General features: G+C 43.5%; 1 protein-coding gene across 2 annotated transcripts; it reads right to left on the bottom strand.

Moving 5' to 3' along the window:
- Window positions 1-171: 171 nt before the first annotated feature.
- On the bottom strand, window positions 172-15,978 carry VPS37B (VPS37B subunit of ESCRT-I). 2 transcript variants are annotated; one of them, XM_064168485.1, is made up of 4 exons: window positions 15,805-15,978; window positions 6,543-6,714; window positions 5,563-5,645; window positions 172-4,514 (listed from the first exon to the last, which is right to left on the bottom strand). In XM_064168485.1, the coding sequence occupies exons 1-4, from the start codon at window positions 15,907-15,909 to the stop codon at window positions 4,017-4,019; spliced, it is 858 nt and encodes a 285-aa protein (XP_064024555.1). In that variant the 5' UTR covers window positions 15,910-15,978; the 3' UTR covers window positions 172-4,016. The 2 variants fall into 2 exon arrangements, with proteins under 2 accessions (XP_064024555.1, XP_064024556.1); XM_064168486.1 differs by lacking the exon at window positions 15,805-15,978 and adding an exon at window positions 15,407-15,483.
- Between the last annotated feature and the right edge of the window lie 5,947 nt (window positions 15,979-21,925).

Raw genomic sequence — 21,925 nt, 5'->3', positions numbered from 1 at the left:
ACTAAACACAAGGCCACAGATTCACTATGAATAATTCAAGTCAGTCTTCTTGCAATGATGTTCTGCATTCACCTACAACTGTTTTAATGTTGCTACACACAAGAAACACCATTAGCATTAAAAAACATGGTAATGCCACCATGATTAAATGAAGCCACAAGATGACACCAAGAGAGATATGCTATTTTATTTAAAATCAGACCACAGTAGATTACAGAAAGACTTTTAATGCAAACAAATCCACTGTACGTTTCACAACTCGCTAGGTATAGAAAACTGCCCCTTTGTTAGACTGTCCAGGATGACACAGAGGAACTGTTTAGGTGCAGAATGACTCTCTCTACTCCTCTGAACTCAATGTTTGCCCTTATTTTGTTCAGGCTAAAAGAATTGTCCATTTGAGCTCCGTATCTAAATCATTATTCCAGTTTGAGAGGGCAGAGAAGTCCCAAAAGAGGTTGAAACTGAGGTTGTGGAAGTTGGGGCACTAAATGTAACCATTACCCATGACTAAACTGTGCCCAGGGCTCTGCCTCCTGGCATCACATGAAAGCTTATATTCTATATAGTCCCTCCAGGGTCACCAGCACAATGGTGACCTGCGTGGACCAGCTGTGCTAGAAGAACTGACACTGCTTCCTCTAGGGACACAGCACTGAAGTGCAGTGCAACTCACCCTTGAGTTGGAGCCATTCAGTGCTGATCACCAGTCCAACAGCCTAACCACATACAACTGAGTTAGTCAGAACTTACAAAACTGCATACAAAAGACTGGCAGAAGCACTGCCACCCAAAGAGAGCATTTTCAACACTACCAACACTCTAAAGCCGTGTTACACATCAGATTCAAGAGATTTTTCTCCACTCCAATTGCTCTGGGGAAGTATATGCTATTTGCAGCAGACATTATAAAATATATATATATTTTTTTTTGGCAAGCATATTGAGCCAACCCAATCTCAACTCTCAGCTTGCCTATGGCATTTTAACCTCACTATCTTATAAACAGTGCAAATTAGTACAATTCTAAACATCCTAACCATAGCAGAATTTATTTCCTATAACAGAACAGGAGAAGCTGTTGAAGGGCAAGAGATCAAAAAAGCACCTACACATCTCTTGCCCAACTCATCCGGGTTAGTGTTTTGCAACTTTTGTTTCTGAAAGGACTTTGAACAGCTCTCCACAGGCATCTCTGCCTTTCAACATCACCAGCAGTCAAGTATATGTACAGTTTGTGCGCACACACACACACAATTAATGGCAAAATGTTTTCCATGAGCAGCTGGATTTCAGTTAGGTGACAGCTCTAACTGAAACATCACATTAGTTACATCACCTACGTTCAAACTTATCCATCAGTGAAGGCAACTGTAAGCTTACAAATAGCAGATAGAGCTTTTGTTTTCTCTGAAGTAGAAGGGTGAGTAGTTTTTTGTCTGTAGTAGAAGAAAGTGCTCTTGGAGAGCCCTTAGAGTTAAGCAATGGCCATTTGAATGATCAAAATGCTAATATCCTAGTATTACAATCACATGTAGTGATCCTAAGGCACATTAGCCACATGCATATGCAATAATGCATTATTTTGCTTTGAGACAGGAAAAAACAATTGCATTAGTTTTGTCTTGTCTTCAGGTTGCACAAGAGTTTGTCTCTAGATAAAGTTTCCCTGAAAGGTTGTGTTATCACAAAAGTTACCAAAAGACAGAAAATTTAACAAGTAGTAAAAATACTTTGTTTGTTTGTTGGAACTACTCATATCAATAAAGTTAGATACATAAAACACAGTGCAAATTCACAACACATTTATCTCTCACCTCCATGATCTCCAGGGAATTTTCAACCCTCCTTAAAAAGAAAAACGTTGGCACTTGATAAAGTGTAAAATACACCTGGTTGTGTTTATCAAATGTTAGCAAAAACTCATTTGAGAGTGATTTAGAGTTTTTGTGTAGCAGGCTCACAGTACGAATCTCTGTACTCAGTCACCACTCTGGTAACCCCCCCATACACTTTAATTCCTTCTAGGGCACAAATCATTTCTACAGCAGACTCATGTTTAGCATTCAGATACAACAGCTGCTGTCCAAATACCAGCACTAACAGCACAGCAAAGTTACTTTGAAACGAGTTATAATTATCCATGCCCATATGCAGCCTCAGTGAGAAAAGAATACCAAGAAATGATACTACACTAGTTTAAAAAAGAACCCCACACATCCTGTATCATCACTAGATTACAGAAAAAAAAAACACACTTTGCAAACAAATCCAATGCACATTGCTTCACAAAATCCCCCCTCCCTAGAAACTTCCCAGGCTTACACTGGAGAACCAGTTCAGATGCCAGTAACGCTGACAAACCTTCTGCCCTTGGTCTTCAGAAGGCAAACCAAGTCAAACAGACCTATTTTCAGAATAGAGAGCTTCCTGTTATGAGCTTCACTTCAGATTAGTATTTGCTAGCAACCACCATACTCCAGAGGAAATCATTAAGGGACAAAGGCCTTACATTAAGAAATAAAAAAAGCTATTCTGTTTTGACTGATGCTGTTTGTAGTAGAGATTCCAAACAATGCACTGCATTCCAGGACAGTGGTATGAAAACATCCTCAAATAACATAGGGGCCATGACAGATTCTCAACTTACTGTCAGTTTCTTACATTATATTGAATTAGTTGAAAGCTGTTTCTGGATGTGAGAGACAGATAATGGATTTATGGACACACTCTGCTCAAGTAACAAGTGTCAAGACTTGCCTCCCCCAGTGCTGGATTAAAATACCAGCATGTGTCTGCATCTTAGGCTTCAAGAGTTACACTGAGAGAGAAATCTTAGCTCCCCATAAAAGCCTCCTCTCTTCCAATGGCAAGTGAATATCCAAACAGCCAACATCGACTACAAAAAGCTTTCCTGCTTTGCCTGCTTGCAGAGAAACTGTAACTGCAAACTCCAGATAGACAGGCAAGCCAAAAGCTGCAAAACTGAAGGAAATGGGAAAGGTAAATATAGTCCTGCCAAGAGAGAGAGCAGAGCTTGAGGGATAAAATGAAATTGTGAAATTTTGAGTGGGCAATTGCATGATGTGAAACCCCAGCATTTGGTTAAGAAAATACCCTGCCTAGATTTCTGGAATCACCTGATATCAGGAGCTAAGGACCTGTATAAAAAACATCACTTCTGTATCCAAGGTGTGGAAAAGAGAAAAACAAACCAAAACCACTTAAGAAAGAGTCTTAACAGGTAAGGGAATAAAAATGCCCAGTAAGGTTTTTACAAAACTCTAAGCTGGCTCTACAAACAGTTTAGTTTCATTTCAAGAGATCAGGTCTTTCAGGTTATCAAGCCACTCAGGAGTGGGAGAAGTGTGTACTCTTATCATGAATAGTCTCAGGTAACAATTGAAATGTAGAAATGAAACTCTTGTTAAGTTTTACTGTCTAAAAACAATACAGCATTTTCTGACAAGAGTTTCAGCTCAGCGAGCTCTGAAAATATCAGGCACCTGGCCACAAATGTCCTTGTCTGGTCACACTGCAAGGGATGCCAGTGGGGTCCACTGAAACTCTCTGCCCAGTATTCAGATGTGGGTGTTACTCTCCAAACACTGGCACTGATAGACAATACTTTAAAGAGACAAATATCTCCCCATTTGCCACACATACATCCAGCTGCGATGGGAATACATCAGACTAGAGAGGATGCTGATTTACCATCACTACAAGAACTCAGGGTGTGATTTGATTTGCAACATCAGGAAATCCACTTGGACGTTGTTTCAGGATCTGATGGACTTACAAAATGTAGACCCTATCACTTTCCTAGAAAAACCTTGTGGTCACTGAAAACAAAAATAATCACATTTAGCAAAGGCAACTGCAGACCTCTGTGCCACAGCTTGAACTTTGTATTCCATTGTGCAAAGACCAGAGGCTTTCATTGCCTACTTTAAGTGTCTGAAGGGAAGGAAAAGGAAATATAAGCACCAATACAGAAGTTAGGCGCACCAAAATATTCACTGGAGGATAAAGCCAGGATGTGGTGGAAGGCGAGGTGGTCTTTGGGGGAGAGCTGGAGGATACTGTGGTACAAACTGAGATGGGTATCCTGGCTGTGGCATTTGACTCGCAGGCTGAACTCCCGGCCGGGGTGGGAGAGGAGGATACGGAGCACCTGGATAAGAAACAGCTGGTCCTGAACTCATGGCTGCAGTAAAGGGAGTAGGAAAGCGTCCTGCTGGGACTGAGGGAGGTGGAGGGGGTGGTATTCGTCGGGGCACCACTGAAGGAGTGTTTGCATCCGAAGGGTAGGAATCTTGAGGTGCTGGTGTTGTCTCAGGCGCTCTCGGCTGAGCCTGCGGCTGAGCCTGCGGAAGTCTCTGTCCCTTCAGCACCATTTCTTGCAGCTTCTCGATTTTCACGCGGCGCAGGTGAGCCAGTTTGCGCTTGCTCTGGTACTCGTCGATGAAGGAATCCAGTGGTATTTCACCATCGAGAAATTTTTCTGCCATATTCTGTCAAATATGGAACAGTCTCTTAGAAAAACAGCATCGTGCAAGAGAATCTAAATGGCTTAGACCCTAAAAATAGTACAAGTTTGCCTGTGATTTTCCAGCTTGCATATGAATGATGACTGGCATACTAAGAATTCTGAGCAGAACAGTTATTACTCAGAAGTTAAATATCATTTCTGCTTAAATTTATACTGAAGCAAAGGCAGTAAGAACATCTGAATTTAGCTCTGATCATGAGAGATGGGAATGAATCGAGCTCATCGGCTTCCCAGACTGCCAGCTAAGCTGAATTACAGCTCCGTACTGCTTCAAGGCCAACAGAAACACTGAGAACTCTGGAAGACTTAGTACAGACAAGCAGATTACTGCTAACACAGGTTTAAAACTCATGCTTACTCATGCCTTTGGGCAAATTATGTTTAATAATTAAGAGGTGACCAAATTCAATTTGTCCTGGGAATGTCTTTTTGTGGTCACAACTCAAAGCTAATAAGGAGATCTTTTTTTTCTTAACCCTGATACAGTTATAGAACAATCCCTACAGGCAAATCAACATACAAGCCCAAAGACCTCCACTATTCTGAAAACAGACCACCCTTCAAGAGCTTCTATCACTGGCACCTAAACAGATATGTGGAAAACACAAAGGAACATTTCACCAGAAACACTGGAGAGAAAAAACAGTGCAGGCACTGGTTTTCATGAGGTTACTAACTGTCATCTCTAATGGACTGATACATATACCAGGCAAACACCATTAAAAGGGAATAGTCCACATTTATAGGCTATGAGTTTGAAGGCAATGCCAAGGAACCAAGAGGTTTTGGCTCCCTTTTCTGAAGAGGAATGTTCTCCCCCTTATATTTCAAAGATGTTAAAATATTACCCAGATTGCAAAATTCTCACTGAAACCAAATGGCTGCTTGCTGAAGTTCAAAGCAAAGTCCAGACCATATGTTTAAATATATCCTTTCAGTCTGTCACATATTCAGTACTGCACTGCAGCTAAGTTCACTGCAAGTCTTTGCTAATGGGTTTAAGTCATTACCTCTGTGTCTTCCTCAATCTTAGCCCCTTCTGTCTGAAGCAGCGCTAGCAGCGTCTCCAGTGAAGCATTACTGGATTGTCTGTCTGTAATGGTACAAAAAGGACAGTAAATGACAGCTGGCTCCAAGTCACTTCTAACTGAAGCTATCAGCTTGCCTCAGCAAGCATCAAAATGTCTAAGGCACATACATATATGCAAGCAGCATACTCCACTGTGTTTGGGACTGGATGATCTTCAGTAAGAAAATATATTAAGAAACATATTCAGGAATACTGTCAGAGTGCTAAAAGCTGAAATTTAATTACAATGATAAACTTAGAATATTGAAAGACAAAACACTTCAGCAAGTGCAGTATCAGACTTGCAATACTTCATTATTCAGCATGAAGTATGTTAAATGGAATATTCCATTTGATTTATCATTAATCTGTAGGTAAACAGATTTGATCACTCAGAGAAGAGTAGGTCAACAATAGGTGGGTAAGAATGTGGTAACAGAAAGTCTCCTGTTTTTGTTACCAAGTGCAACAGACACTTAATAAATCATAAGAAGCATGAGCTCTTTCAGAACTACACACAAAAAAAAGGACATTTCATTTTGTACCCTAATTCACACAGCTAAAAATGAGATAACAAAACCCAAAAAAAAACCCAGCATGCAACTTTGAAAAGAGCATATCTTAATTGTCACCAGAAAATATCAGGGAGTGACAGGACTAGGGGGAATGGAGCAAAGCTGGAGATGGGTAGGTTCAGGCTGGACGTGAGGAGGAAGTTCTTCACCACGAGAGTGGTGAGAGCCTGGAATGGGTTGCCCAGGGAGGTGGTTGAGGCCCCATCCCTGAAGGTGTTTAAGGCTGAGCTGGATGAGGCTCTGGCCAGCCTGCTCTAGGGTAGGGTGTCCCTGGCCATGGCAGGGGGGTTGGAACTAGATGATCCTTCTGGTCCCCTCCAACCCTGATTGATTCTATAAATGTTACCTAATTTTGTCTTCTTTATCTGGTATGCTTCAAAAAGAACTTGCAGCTCTTGGTATTTTGCAGTCAAGTTTGATTTCAAAGACTCCAACTTTGGCTGGTACAAAAGATTGCCTTCTGCCAGGCTGCGGTTGCTGGCAAGAGTCATGTCCTTGCTGTGCTGAACGTTTTGGGCCTGGAAAAAAAAACAACCAACAACCAAAAGTGTGTGAAAAGACAGTGAAAATATTCAACAAGGGTAAGAGCTCTTTAGACAACATGAGAATTTCAACACCTCTAAATAACCCACAAAAGCAAACTCTATTAAAATCAGTACTATGGTACTGGATCTTCAACCATTACTGATACTTTTGGAGTTTTTAGGAGCAGTGGGAAAGTCTAATGCTTTGGTGAGTACACTCAGCTTCAGCTATTGTGCTGTTCTCCCATGATCTTTCTTTTTTCTGCTATGCAAAATAACTTCCCACAAACTCTGTTTGCACTGCTCTACTAAACCACTATTTTACTAGTGTATCTAGCCCAGAAGGAATAAGAAGGTCTGTGCTGCAAACAGCATGTTGAAATCATCTGAAATGACAATGGAATGTGAGATTCATGGGGCAAAGACCTTGAGAGGAACTGTCCTGATAATAAGCATCTCTCAGCCATGAGCACCTGTGAATGAATCACTTTCTGGACATGAATTAATACCCATTGCTTTCCTGCATGTTTTTTTCCACATGCAGCAGCATTAATCAGTCTTCTTCTCCAAGATGGAAATAATAATTACTCAAAGCATTTGAAATGTGGGAAAGGACTTGATGTAGCCCTCTCCTTTGAGCAGGGGCAGAGCAGCCCATGAGTGCTCCAGCAGGCAGAATGGCTATTGCACATTCCAAGCAGGAAGTGAGTTCTGGCTCTCCTGAACCAGTTCAGGTGGCACAGCAGCAGTTCCTGGGTGCTTACTTAGACATCTTTGCTAAGTGATCTGATGATCATCTTTGCTTAGTGGCAGAGGAGTGCAGCATTCTAATCACACACACGTGAGGTCTGACCTGTTGGTTGTCACAGCTCTGTCAGATCAGATTTTCACTTCGTGCTCTGCTGCCTGAAGGTGCTTTGTATGAATTTTAAAGCACTATTTAACATAGATATCACCTTGCACACCACCCTGACCATTTCCCCACAATGAATGCTGACAGACAAAGCAACAGTTGTTCTTAAATAAAAAAACAATCTCTGGATGCCAGCAGTAAGACACAACAAGACTGCGGAAGAATGTCATCCTTTATCTTGTTAGAATGCAAAAGCCAAGGGCTGCATCATTACTGTTCCTTCTCCAGAATACTCTTCCCCAACTATATCATATTAAATCAATCCTGGATTAATGCCAAACACTTGATTTTCAGTTTAATCCTTCTGCTTGACACATCCTGAAGACCTTATTCCTAAAGAACAAGTGGCAGTTCTCACAAAACCATGATTTGGCAAGATCGTGAGTTGGCTCACAGACACACTTGCACACAACTTTATTAAGCCAGTCTTCATGAGCTTTGGAAAGCTGAGTGTTTGGGGAAGCCTGCCCTGGACGTCACATTAGATTCATTAAAACATCCAGACATCAAAAGGGAAAAAAGCCCAAACAGCCAAGGGATCCGATTTCAGATTTTCAGACTGAATCAACAAGTGGGATAGCTTTCCCATGGCACAACAGACCGATTCCAATAAGCTGCCTTCACAATCAACAAAACATTTGGTATGCTTTTTGTCTTCTACCCTGATCTGTCACTTCCAGCCCACAGCATCCCTCTTTAGCTAGAACAGATCTCCTTTATGGACAGCTGCACTGAATTCAGTGCAAGCACAAAGAGTACAGTGCTTTCCTTCTTTCACACTCACGGGTGGACACAGTAGAGACACACCTCAGAAACAGTAAAGAGGAAACCAAGATGAGCTATTTAAAGGCCCCAGAAAAGGACAGGATCAGAATTCAGGTGTTCTGGGCAGTCTGAGCACAAAACTGGATGCATCAGGTAAAAATATTTTCCAAGCAGTGTTTCTGAAAGAAATTATTCCCTTCTGAAATGTTTATGTACTATTTTAATCTGCTAAATTCAAAGCTGGCTCAATGTTACTTAGAACGTCTTTTCCCCCAGATACTGCTCTTCAAATACCAAAGTTTTACTCTTTCACCCTGATCTTGCTAAACCACTTTTAAAAAAAACCCAGTCAAGGATAATGCTGAGTCTTAAATTCTACAATCACAATGAAACTCTGTTCCACACTGTGAAAATCAGAGACACTGTGCTTGTGAGTCTTCTTGAGATTCTCCCATCAAGCCTAAACAACCTTTCAGCTCTATACTTGTATTCAACTTGAATCCCTTCCATGAATAAAAAGAAAACCCTTTCTTCTCACTTTTGAATCCAATGCAAAATAATTAAGCTGATTGCTTCCATTTGTTTCTTCTGCAATCCAATGCCGTCGAGACTGTTGCTTTGGGAAAGCCTAAGTCTCCCTGATTTACATTTTTTTTCTAACAGTTATGAAGGGAACTAAAATACACACGATTTAACAGCTTAATTACTGGCATCCAGCCTCTTATCAAGTCACCTCCTGTGACACAAGCTTCGTTAGCTAGCTGTCTTCTGAGCTGCCAGCCAAAGAAGATTGTGTGCAAAGATTCGTGGTTCCTGGTGCCTCTCCTCTTTCACCATTTTAACAAGCAAACTACTTCCTTCAAGCAACTTCAGTTTAATCTGGTGATTGTATTTTCACTGCTTCTAAGGCTGATAATCCTACTGCAAAGCAGTTGTGCAGTCAGTTTGGGAAGACCAGTATTGTGAGTGAACTTTGATCTGCAGGATGAAGAACATAGATGTTTCCTCTAGAGAGAAAAATACCAGTGGGCACAAACTCATAAATCCTTCAAGAGCATAAATGGCAGAAAGAGGAACCCTTTACTGAAATCACAGAGCATAAAGAGGAGAAGGAAGAGGTCTGGGTAGATAGAATAAAAGAAAAATCTTCCTTAAGCTTCTGTGGTATTTTTAAACGTTACTTTTAAATAACTCTTCTGTCTCAAGTATCATGACATTTCCCAACAGGACTAGGGAGGGGAAGGAAGAATGAAATGACTCACTTTGCACAACGATTTTCTGAATATCTTCACTTGAAGATCATTTCAGATGTGTAAAGATTAATACATATCAGTACAACTTGATGTAGCTGACATGTAAAAGCCAGATAAAAATCATCACTATGACCTACATCTAACACAGTGACATCCGTTCCTGTGCTTAGCATCTGATATGCTAAGCAATTAAAGAGCAGTCTAAATTTAAAGCAAGCTTTCACTTTAAGCTGAAAAAAGTTCAGGTATTTGTAATGACTCTAAGTTACAGTGCTTAAAATTACACAAGACTTAATGACTCAACTTTTTCCACATGACAGCACTTCTAAGATGGGCATTTCTTTTTCTACAGAAGTTGAACAAATAACGTGATTGAAATTTAATGGTTGATTCCAGTCTCACTTCTGAAGTTTTCATTTCCAGCCTTAGTCTGCCACAAATTTCTTCTGAGTATGCCCCCTTCGAGAGATGAGAAACTCAAACTGAATCTTATTCAAAACTGTAAGAAGAATCTGTTCCTCACATGAAAGGCAAATTTAGGAACGATGTTTAATGGAACTTAAGGAGGAGCTGGCGATGACCCATCCATCTGTTCAGGACATTTAAGTGCTTCCTGCCACTGAGAAAAGTTTGAAGCCTGTGGAATGAGCGAATTCTATCTCACAGCGAGCAGAACAGATACAATCCCAAAGCAACCCAACTTGAATAAAGTAAGGATTTTACAAACCAGACTAATCTCTGGCACTGACGTTAAGGTCCATATAATAAAACTTTTCTGCAACAGTTCCACTGCATTTAGAAGTTAATTCAAGGAATCCAAGAAGCAAGCGCTGCGAAGTTAGTCTTAAAAGCCCCATTGAAAAACTTTCAAAACCCACTGACAAAACAGAAAAGACACAGTTGCAAAATCATCCAAGGGTCAAAGACACAGTACAGCATGACCAGTCTATTAAGATTATCAGGCAGCACAAAGCATGCTTTCAGCATCCATTCACAGCTTTCCACAAGCCCAAGGCAAGACAAAAGCCAAGCACGGAATAAATCCAATCGAAGCTATTTCGTTGTCAAGATGTGCTGTGCGATAAAAACGTGTATCAGCAGGGAGCCACTGCTGCACCAGGGCTTCACCTGCCTGCTGGAAGCGCAATGAATTAAGAGAAATAAGCAAACGGAATCGCTACCAAGGCTACTGAGGTCATGAGCACTTCAGCTGGCAGGAAACACTAATCTGAAAACACATGAGAAATATCAGTCAGGATCATGAGACATGAGATAGGGCAATATCAAAGAGAGCATATGCTTGCCTCTCTTCTTTCTTTTTTAATTGCTAAGCTCTCGCTCTGCATTCTGAATGGGACAAGCAGGGTAATGAGACTGAGCTGCTTATAAAAGGATTTTAAAGGCAGAAGGATTGCTCATCACTGAGCGGACCACTCAAAACAAGTTCTGTGCATTGCAAAAACACAAAGCTGCGGACGCAAAGAGGTTATTAAATGAACAACAACAAAAAAGGTTTATCCAGCCCTTCAAATCTTAAAATACTTTAAAAGTGAGCTGCTTTAACAGAAATAATTTGAATCATTTTACTCAGCGAGTTATTTAATAAACACTTCCAAGATCAGCCAGCAGCAACTGCTTTAGGAATTGCGATTCCACTGCTTTCAACAACTGCAGCTTTGCTTCATCCCACTTTGAAGTAATGAAGAAAAAAGCTGAACAGAATTAAACAGAAGCCAGTACTAGCTCAGCAGTATTTTTAATGTCATAATTTACTCAAAAAATAATGGTTTGCAGCAAGTTATTTGAGCAACATGTGTCTGAGAAGAGTCAAAGAATCGCCTGGTTGGAAAAGACCTTAAGATTGAGTCCAACCACAACCTAACACTTCCCTGTACACAACTCTTAGACCGTGTCCCTCTGCTCCTCATCCAAATGTCTTTTACACACCTCTAGGGATGGTGACCACTAATTCCCTGGGCAGTCTACTCCCAGTGCCTGACGACTCAGTGAACAATTTTTTCCTAAAATCCAATCTAAACCTCCCTTGATGCAACTTAAGGTCATTAATTTGAGTTGCTCCTGTTCATCCATCTAAAAGCATGTTTGCACCCAGACCAGATGCCCCCTGAGGGGCTGAAACCCCACAAAGTCCATCAAGTGCTGCTATAATTACAAGCTTGCTTTGGCAAGCACCATGGCAAGTAGCCCCTCAGTACTAAAAGAAAATGTCTCTTAAGGAGCTACATAAAGGGTTTTTTGTGGCACCATTTTAATTGCTTTACACACAGCCACATTTGGGTTAGGTTTCTTGAGTCTTGCTCTAGCCTTTATCATTCCCACATTCTCTCTTTCGCTTACACATACTTGTAAATGAGGACTAAAATATGCTGTCACGCTGCGGATGTCTAACGGTGCACATTTGGAGTGTCGAATTATTACCCCTGAAACAGGAGCTGACAGGTGCAGAGCAGGAGAAGAGAGACTTCTTTTACAGCAGATTTGAGAGCGCTTTTCATCAAGTACTGGTAAACGATAACACACTCTCTAACAACATCTGTTCAGTAACAAATATTAATGTATAAAGCAATTAGATTCACTAAACTTAGCTAGCTCTTGTGATGATGTAAGTAGGAGCTTTAAAAATTACAACATAAAGGTTAGAAGGCAATTTGCCATTCCTACACATGTACTGTAGAGCAAAGAGCCACCCAGAACTGCCATTTGCACTCAAACACAGGCAGGTTACTCATTTTGGTGCTAAGCTGGAAGAGAAAAACCTATGGTTGTGACCAAGCCTAATTCCTAACTTCATAACTAAATTTCATGTCTGGCAAACAAGAACATAACCACTTGCACAATGTGGTTTTAGGACAGGAGTGGGAATCCAAGAAATCTGGGCATGCTTCACACTGTTTTAATCTGAACTTTCTGCACCGCCTGATCTTTTCAAATGGTTTTGGAGAAAAGAACAACGCTCAAACCCCACCTTCTGCGCTTGCCAGTGTACTCTGAAATCCTGGAATGAAAGGAAGGGAATAAGTTTCTGGTTTCTGACTTGTTGATTTCATACAATTAAGGCCTTGAACAAATAATTTCTGGCAGTAGAACCTTAGCGGTCACAAACAGAATGTTGCACTGTTACTAAGGTGATGTTCTAGTAGATAAAAAGAAACTTCATTTTCACAGGAGAAATTCACTGAGCTACCAGTGTCAGGTCACCAATTCTCTCATCGATGCCATTTAGAATTATCACAGTGAGACTGACTCTGATAAACAATGCACTTCTATTTGATGAAGATGAGTATTGTAGATGTACTTCAGAGATTAACCTCAAAGGATTATGGAAAATAAAACCCAAACCACAACAAAACCAGCCCCCTCTCGATTTTACAAGACTAGGAGTACCAGACAATTGGCTTCCTTCCTCCTTCTATCAGACAAGATGTTCGTTGTTCAAGTGCTAAAAGCCCAGAGGTTGCAAAACCAACTTTAGAGATGGAAAAAACCCCAGCAACTTAGCTCCCTGCTGCCACATTTGCACACACCTGGGGACAGAGTGTGAAGGACACTGTGTGTGCAGCATTCCCCCAGTGAAATACAAACATGCATGTGAGCACACATGGATATAAATATATGTATATATATTCACACATACGGACACACAACGACATATACAAATCCATTTCAAATGCTGCACAGAAATACATTCCCTTCAAGACTGGAAGGTGTCTATTTTTAGCTACCACCAAGAAAGCCAAGTGATTTTCCAAATCCTCCTCTTTGTGAATAACACACTGGGTTCTGAGCTGGGTTCCCCTTGAAACAAGGAGAACAAAGGTTTTTTTTCAATTACAGAATAATCAGCTTTAGCCAACTTTGCCACTGAAAATACAAGTGACCTCAGAGAAGTGACTCAAAAATCATCATTTCATCAGCATATCAGAATGAAACTATGAACCTAAAGACTTTGGGATAAGCCTACAACCTAGATACATATGGACTGACACCGTCCCTGGAGGTGTTCAAGAAAAGCCTGGTTAGTGCCATGGTCTAGTTGACTGGATAGGGCTGGGGGATAGGTTGGACTGGATGATCTTGGAGGTCTCTTCCAACCTGGTTGATTCTATGATTCTATGACAACTGAATACCTACACAGCCAGCACTCAAGTCACCATGGTTCACTCTTCGTGTTCAGGATTTCCCTCTTCCCCCTTTTCCTGCCACACACTTCAGTCAGAATTCAAGACCCAGTAACACAAACTCAATTAGTACACACTTCAGTGCAGGCAAAATCAGAATGAGGAGCAACTACTGAAGTATGGCCAAGTCCTTCTAAGGTGAGTAAATGCATTTCTTGTTAAACAGACTCCAGTAAAAGCCTTCACAGAGAATAAAAGACTGTACCACACAGCAGCACAGCCATACTTCTACACAGCCTGAGTACCTTCAAACCTAGCCACACTTTCCAAACACCACAAAATATTCCCTGAGGCCTGGAGAACTTTACTCTACAATTTGAAAGCCTTCTCTTGCCAACAAAAGAGGAAAACTGGAGGGTCAGATTGAGAACATGGCCTAGTTTTGCAGTGAAAGAGGATCTTTTCTATTAAGGTCATGAGGGTTTGTGTCACTCCTGACCTAGGGTCTTAACCATGTACTGACAAATCAATAATAAAAAAGGAGCCCACTGAGCCACACCTTCTGTTCTTGTTCCTTGTCAGAGGTCAGGCTGAAACCAGTCCTACTGCACCCATTTGCATCTTTACAAAGTTAATCCCGTCACAAGCTGCTGGCTTTCCTTAAATATTTAGTTTTTGTACAGAAGGCTAACCCTGCCCTCCAGCAAGCCACCGTGCCTCGAAGGTCTCTGCATCTTTTCCTTACCCCAGCAGCATCCATTTCTCCAGCAGTTCTCGTAATGTAAGCCCATACGAAAGGCTACTAAGCCTGCCCCCTTCTGCCAATCTACTTACACCAAATCCAAAACACAAACTGCTGCATAATGCAGCAAGCAAATTCCCCGGGACACCTTCTGACCAACCTCCAGCGGGCTTCTTCACCTGTAACACCTGAACTGTTTGGTTTGAGGTGATTCAGAACAATTTCCTTCACAGTACCAAAAGGGCAGGAATCTTAGTTTAAGATTACAATTTATCTTACCTGATAAATGAAGCTTCTTTCTCAAGAATACACTGTCAACTTTCTTTTCATGGGGCTTTTGTTCTCTAATTAAAATAAAACCCCCAAACCAACAAATAGAAGACCCAGAGAAGCACAACACGTCTCTTTCACTGAAAGTTTACATGTAAATGGTTTCATCTTATTTATTGTTTGCTGACTACACTGAGTCTTTCAAGGCACATCTGCAGGCAAATAAACCTGGAACGGTCTCCTATCAGAACTGTAACCCGCAGTGTCCACTCACATATAGAAAATCCAGTAAAAGACAACCACTACAGCAGGAAGAAAACAAGCTCCTATTTTGTTTTAATAAGCAGAGATCCAAAAGCACGGCTCAGAGTCTGATTCACTGACAAAGACATTTCAAACGGGCAAAACAAGCACCAGAAAGCCTGACAGCCCTCCCTGCGCCCAGCATACCGACTGGGGCAGACAGAAATCTCTTTCATATTGTTCTGAATTAAAGTTAGGCCGAGATCGAGACCACAAACAGGACCGACTTCACCCAGACAAAATCATTCATCGTGGCCAAGGCACAAAACAAGGGTTGTATTAATGGAAAAACTGATCCCACCTCCGGTCCGTCCATGTCTCCTAATTTAGCACAAACCGAGCATTTTCAGCGCCGGGAGCCCTCAGCCCCCCCTTCTCCGGCTCCCAGCGGTCGGCAGAAGTGCCCGGGTACAGACTCCCCTCCCGTCACCGAGGGCCAGCAAACAAAAGGCTGGGAGGAAGAGGGGGAGGGAGAGGGGCAGGCAGCGCTTCCCGCAGTACAGGGGCTCCTTATTCACCGGCCACTCCATGGCGGAACCATGACCGCCGAGCAGGGCAGGGAGAAGGGAGTCACCTGCGCCGGGGGTGGCGGGGAGCGGCGGGACAGCGAGTCCCGAGGCCCGGCGGGCTGATGGGAGTGGGCAGAGCGCAGCCGCCCGAGGCGAAGCGGCGGCCCGGGGCTGCGGGTACACCCCTCACCTCTTCCATCTCGCGGGCCATGTCCTGCAGCTGCTCCTCATCTTCCAGCAGCGCGCTGAGCTGGTGCACACTCAGCGCCTCCAGGCGCCGCACGTCCAGCGCCATCCCGGCGCGGCCCGACTCGCCTACCCCCGGCCCCGCGCCCCGCTCCCGCCGCTGCCAACCGGAAGTGCCGCCGCGGTGTCGCCCCGGCGCGGGGTGGGCACCGCCCCTCGGCGCCCCCTGCTGGGAGGGCGGGGCGCAGGGAGCGGGGCGGGGCGTACCAAGGGGGCTGCGGCGGGGGGACGCGGTGGCGGACGGTACCAAAGGGGATTAAGCGCCGAGGGGGCGGAGCTCGGAGCCAGGAGAGGAGGGTGGTCATGGGGGCTGTGGGTAGCTCCCGATGGATGGGGCCGGGGGCGCCTTGGGGGGATCCAGGGGTGGCTAGGATGAGCTGGGCTGTGGGGAGAGGGCTGTGTGTTGGATGAAGCCCGTGGGCTCACAGCACTCCAGACCTCTGTCCTGTGAGCCTGTCCCGAGCAGGGGGGCAGGAGAAGGGTTCCAGGGTGGTGATGTCTGGCCCAAGGACGGCGCCGTCTGAGCCAAGCCATGTGGCATTCCGTCAAGACACCAGGCCTCAGTGTTGGCCCGCGGAGCCCCTCACAGAGCGCGCTTTGTCTGCCTCACTCATGTGATGCCGCCCGATGCTCGGGTTCCTCGGCGTCCCGAGGCGCGGCGGCTGCTGGAGCAGCCGAGCGGTCAAATGGTTCGCTGGGCGGGCTGGGGCTCGGCCCTTTCGTTTCGCAGAGAGTGGACTCTGTCCCATGACTTGCAAGACGTGGAGGGCTGAGCTCCGAGCTTTCACATGTCACATGTCACTTTGTGACATGCTGTAGCAGTCACAGTGGGGTTGGGTTGACAGTTGGTCTTGGAGGTCTTTGCCCACCTTAATGATCCCACACCAACAACACCAGGTAGAAGCAGTGCTCTTGCTGGAGAGCGCTGTAGGCATTTGGTCTCCTTCTGTTACAGCACAGCTGTAAATTACGAAAGTCACTAAAATCCTTTAACTCATGCTTCCTTACCAGGCTGGGACTTGGCTACAGTAAATCTCAACAGAGTGGTTGCATTATTGTTCTCAAGCCTAGGCTGAACATATATTTAGGTTAAAAGTAGTGAAGAATTGTATCTTGCCAGGCTTTGATGCTAGGGTTTTGTTATTTGTCCATCCTGAGCACTTTTTGTCTTCCAAGAGAGGTGAAGAGATGATCAGTCAAAATGTATTTCCTGATTAATTTAAATACTTTTGAAAGGTGATACAGTAAAAGCTCTGCATCAATTACAGCATCATAGCCACATTTTGTACTTCTGATTTGTATATCTGTTAACCCTTTACTAGGCATTCTGTGGTAACACTTGGGGAGCAGTAGCTCTCCCACTAGGAGTGATGTTAGCATAGCTGATAAAGACAATTATGTCTGGAAATAATTAATAGTGGTAGCATAGCCTAGGTTGCATGTGTTGCTAGGCATGCACCACCTTCCTGGGCTGCTTTTCAAGCTAAAGCACGGATGTGCTCGTTTCTGTGTCTGTATAACACCAGAGAGAACCAGAACGAGCATGTGGAAGAGGGTAGGGAATTGCCACTTGGTTATTGCCCTTTGTATTTGATATTTTTTATCTAACTGGGGGGGAGGGGAAATCAATACAGTGAACTGAATCGATCTCTGATGTCACACCATTAAAATCTAATCATGAACCAGTCACATTCAGGAAGTGACACAGTATTTCCCAGCACAACTGAACGAAGACATGAGAGCTGTATGTTTGGGTTTTGGTCCTATAACTAAACAGCTCTCCATGCCTTGCTCGCCCACACCCAAAGCCTCCCTTTGCAATTGTTATCCCCAGCTAATAAAGCCCAAAAAGGTGGTCCTGCTAGAGGAAGACTTCCTGACCTTCTGCCTGTTTAGTGTAGAGCTGCTGTACAACCATGACATAAACTGAGTGTATGCAGGATGTTTGTGCAGCAGGAAGCTGAGCTAAGCTTGCTAAGGGTGGGGAGCAGGTGATTAGTGATACAGGTATGTGTCCACTCACCCATGGCAATGCACCTGCCTGCTGCTGAGGTGTGCTCACTCCTTGTGTGGAGTGATCTGCTCAGAGCACAGAGGAGTAAGCAGCTGCACCCCTCAGCGGTGACAAGGGCTTGCATGGCCCCTACAACTGGACTCTGTTATTTCAAACCTTCAGTCACCACAAACACATACCATTTCTGCACGTGCTTATCAAAAAGACAGTTTCAGTAAAGCAGATTGTAGAACTGCACATGCAAACACACACAAACAGAAGAATTAGTTGAGGGATTGAAAGAAGCCCTTTCTTCCCAAGAATGTTACTGGTTTTAACTTCATAGCACAACTAAATAATTGGTATGGAGAGAATGTGGTTTAGAAGAGTCTGACTCAGCTTCACATTGTAAATCTAGTTTTACCACTGCCTTTCTCAGGGAGCCTGAGCAGAACTCTCAGCTTCCCTCAACCATAGTGCTTTTTGCTTAAAAAGAGAAGTAAGTGTAAGTGATCAGTACCAGGTGAGACTGCAGAAGAAAAGTTCCCACTGAGTAACAGTTGTAGAGGTGAGTGTCTCTGGTGAAGGGCACTACAGTATGATGATTGTACTGTCAATATGCTGTCAGGAAAGATGGTTTACAGTGACCTAAGAAGCTTTCCTGTAACTAGATAATTTTTGTTTATGTTGCATGGGGTTGATGGAAGTTCACTGCTCTCTACTCCAAGGAATGGATTATTTGAATTAGTCAGTGGTGATCTGTATTAAAGTTAGAAGCTGCATAATGCAGAACAGTGAAGTCCTCACAGAATGCATAGTGAGAGTGTAACTCGTTGAAAACACAATTCTGCCTACACAGGTATGTTTGGGTTCTGGTGGTGTTGGAGGCAAGTGTCTACATGAAACCTCCTGTCTGCCTTTGAGTACTGTGATCAGCATCTGCATGTGATTGAGTTCTCAGGTTGCCCAGAAAAGCAGATGAACTTGAGGTACAAGATAGGAATCAGCTGCTTTTGTATAATTATATATTCTATTTGGATAGGTAGGAAAGTGTCTTTTCACTTGGCACTCTTCATGGAAAATAAAGGGTTTGTGACAGCAAAAAGAATATGAAGAATGGCAAAAAAAACAGGATTTTAGGCTACAAGGATTATCAACTGTTGTGGTGCTGCAGGCTGAGCTTTCTCAGCTACCCATTCCTGCTTCCTGTTTGCCTTTGCTGAAATGCTTCTGAAGGGTGACAGCATTTGCGAACGTTAAAACGGTAAGCAGGCAATGTACAGAAGTCAGGACCTTTATTACAGGAGAAATAGAACCAAAAAATGGGGAAGATTGCAGCAGAAGCCATGTCGTGGTGAGTAAGGAGTCAGGCTTCATTCTTGGGGAGAGCTGGCATCCAGCCTAGTTTAAATTAAATGTTAGGGTTTCTTTCTTTTTAAACTTGATCTTGGATTTCCTTCTGCCACCTCATATCCTTTTACGGTCAGTAACACTGTGCCCATGCATATATATTAGATTTAGACATATTTTGCAAGTCACCTTCACAACAACTTCTTTTCTTTTCCTGGAAAAACTGGTTGGTTACACAGAGACCGAATTTGCAAGTCTAATCTTTGGCGTTTATTAACCCTTATTAGTCTGGTTGCTCAACGGACAGATAAGTTTCCAGGCTTATTTGCAATTCAATTCCCTTCCATATATTAATCATAGTCCACATTTGTGTTTAGATTTCATAATCCAGATTCCTTCCCCCATGGAAATGACCTGCATATTCAGCATCCTGGGAGAGAAAGAGTGGTCCTGTTGGAGAGAGAACAGTGGTCCTGCTGTCTGAGAGAAAGCAAGAATGAGTTGTTAGTACTACGCTCTCCCCCTTTCAGGGAGCCACTGGCATGACAAGAGGAGCAGGTTTCTATACCTCCAAATGCTTTGCCTTAAAGCTCACAGTGAAAAGTAGAAAAGGCAAATGCTACTTTTTCTCCCCAGACTAAGATGCACCTCTGAACCTGAGCTAGAAGCACTCTGTCTGTGTGCCTGTGGTAATTCCAGACCTGCTGAAGCCCTAGAAAGCACAGCCACTGCAGCAAAGACAGTTGCTTATTGAGGCAGAGGCTGGTGCAGCAGCAGACAGGTTGTTGGAATAAACACAGCTGTGTTTCCTCCATTACAGTGCTCTCATTTACTGGGTCGGTCAGCCACATACCTTGTCTGTGCAAAGGTGCAGGGTAAATACATGTCCTTAGGTAACGGCCAGGACTACAGGATCTACTGCTGAACTTTGTCTTGGACAGAGTTCTCAAATGTTTAAATCAAATAAAGCTGTGGTTATACCTATTACAGGGAATGGTTAGAGCTTTACTAATAGTGAGGAAAACAACCTGCCATGGCTTATACAGGCAGCCTTTGTAATCAGTTGTGCTTTCAAATGCCTAATTGCTTCCAGTTCTGCCATGGCAATCTTCAAGCCATGTTCCCTGAGTTAAAGTTTCAGAAAACCCCCTCTGCGTTCCCAGCCAAGAGGACTTCTCCTTTGAGAAGGAGAAACTTTTTATCTGCATCACTGTAACTGAGAAGCTCCTGAACAGCTTTTGTTGGTATCCTCATGTAATCATCAACTCTGGGCAAATGCACAGCCACAAAATAGCACAGTTCAGGGTTTCATAGGGAACAGTGGCCTTGTTTCAGAACAGCCTGAAACACAGAGACTGTCCACAGGCAGCGAGGCCCAAGGGATGGGGCAGCTCCAAGAAGCTGCTCGTGTTCCAGCATTGGAACAACCCCCACTGCTGCACTAGGTTAAGCTCATCTTTGCTGCTGTGTTTAAGTTGGCTACTAGGCACCTCTGACCCTGAGTTTCACTTCAAAAAGAAGTCAGAGTTGGAATGGTTTTGAAAAGCAGGATTTTCTGTAACTACTGGGCCAGCAGAAATGTCTGCATTAGGTGAGTACTGCTGGATCCTCAGTGGTGTGTGGAAGTCCTACCAGGCTTCCAGGCCATGAGAAGACCTGCATGGCTTTAACATGCAGGCAGATCCATTTGTCATATGTCAGCAGCACAATGAAAGGACTTGTTCAAGCCACAAGATGTAAGGCTCAGTGTAAAAGTAGCCTTGAGTTATCTAGATGCAAAAGAGAATTCAACACCTGTGGCAATAAACAAAGTTATCATCTTGGACTGGTGCCACCAGCAGAGACAACCAGCTGCTTCCAATGTGCCGTTTCAGCTGAAGCTGTTTGGACTAAATCTGGGAGCACACTGCTGGGATGATCATCCCAACGGGCTGGGGAAGCAGGGCTCCCTTCCTGAAACTCACTGTAGTCTTTGCAATAAAACCAATCTGATTGTATCCTGCAGTTCTTTTTGCAGCACTGCCTGGGAGGGACACACACGATATGATCAGATTCTCTTTTCTGGCATCTGGTGTACTAATGAGCATTGTCTTACCAGCACTTCCCAGGGTGAGTCAGCTTCCCTAGTTCCTAGGTAACCCCATGTATTTTCCCTCCCCCCGAGTTTTTCAATTAAGCAGAAATTAATTCCACTTCTATGAGCCGCTGGCCACACTCTGCTCCCAGGTACTGATAAAAATGCAGAATTAATCACTTGCCTGCCAGTGCTAGGTGGAACCCCCAACCTCTTCATAACCACAGTGCACATGTTCATCAAGCAGGAATGCAGGGCCACTTACTAGGGTGAACTGGGGAGTTCAGAGTGTGACAAGTTTCCTAAGTGGAGCAAGATAAGACAGAAAGAGCTCTCGTTCTTCCAAGGCACAGATTTTTATCATATCACAAAAGCAAGCAGCTGAAAAGATTGCAGTTGTAGAGCACTGTGCTTTGAGAACTGGTTAGACTGCCTGCTCTTTCCTGTGAGACCGACTACAGGATGAGATCTGGGATGAAAACAAGTTCTTAAAACAGGTTATACCTACTGCTGTGGCTCACAGCTATTATCAGATGCTGAAGTCTTTTACATACCTAATTCTTTGTGGGTTCCTCTTGTCATTCCCTGCAAGAGAGCCAGAACATGCACAGTGTGCAGCTGCATTCAGCCATCATCTCAGATGCACAC

Source organism: Pogoniulus pusillus, chromosome 30, assembly GCF_015220805.1.
Source record: "Pogoniulus pusillus isolate bPogPus1 chromosome 30, bPogPus1.pri, whole genome shotgun sequence".
NCBI lineage: Eukaryota > Metazoa > Chordata > Aves > Piciformes > Lybiidae > Pogoniulus > Pogoniulus pusillus.
Note: the sequence above shows the minus strand (reverse complement) of the source record. Positions and strands in the feature narration are given on the sequence as shown.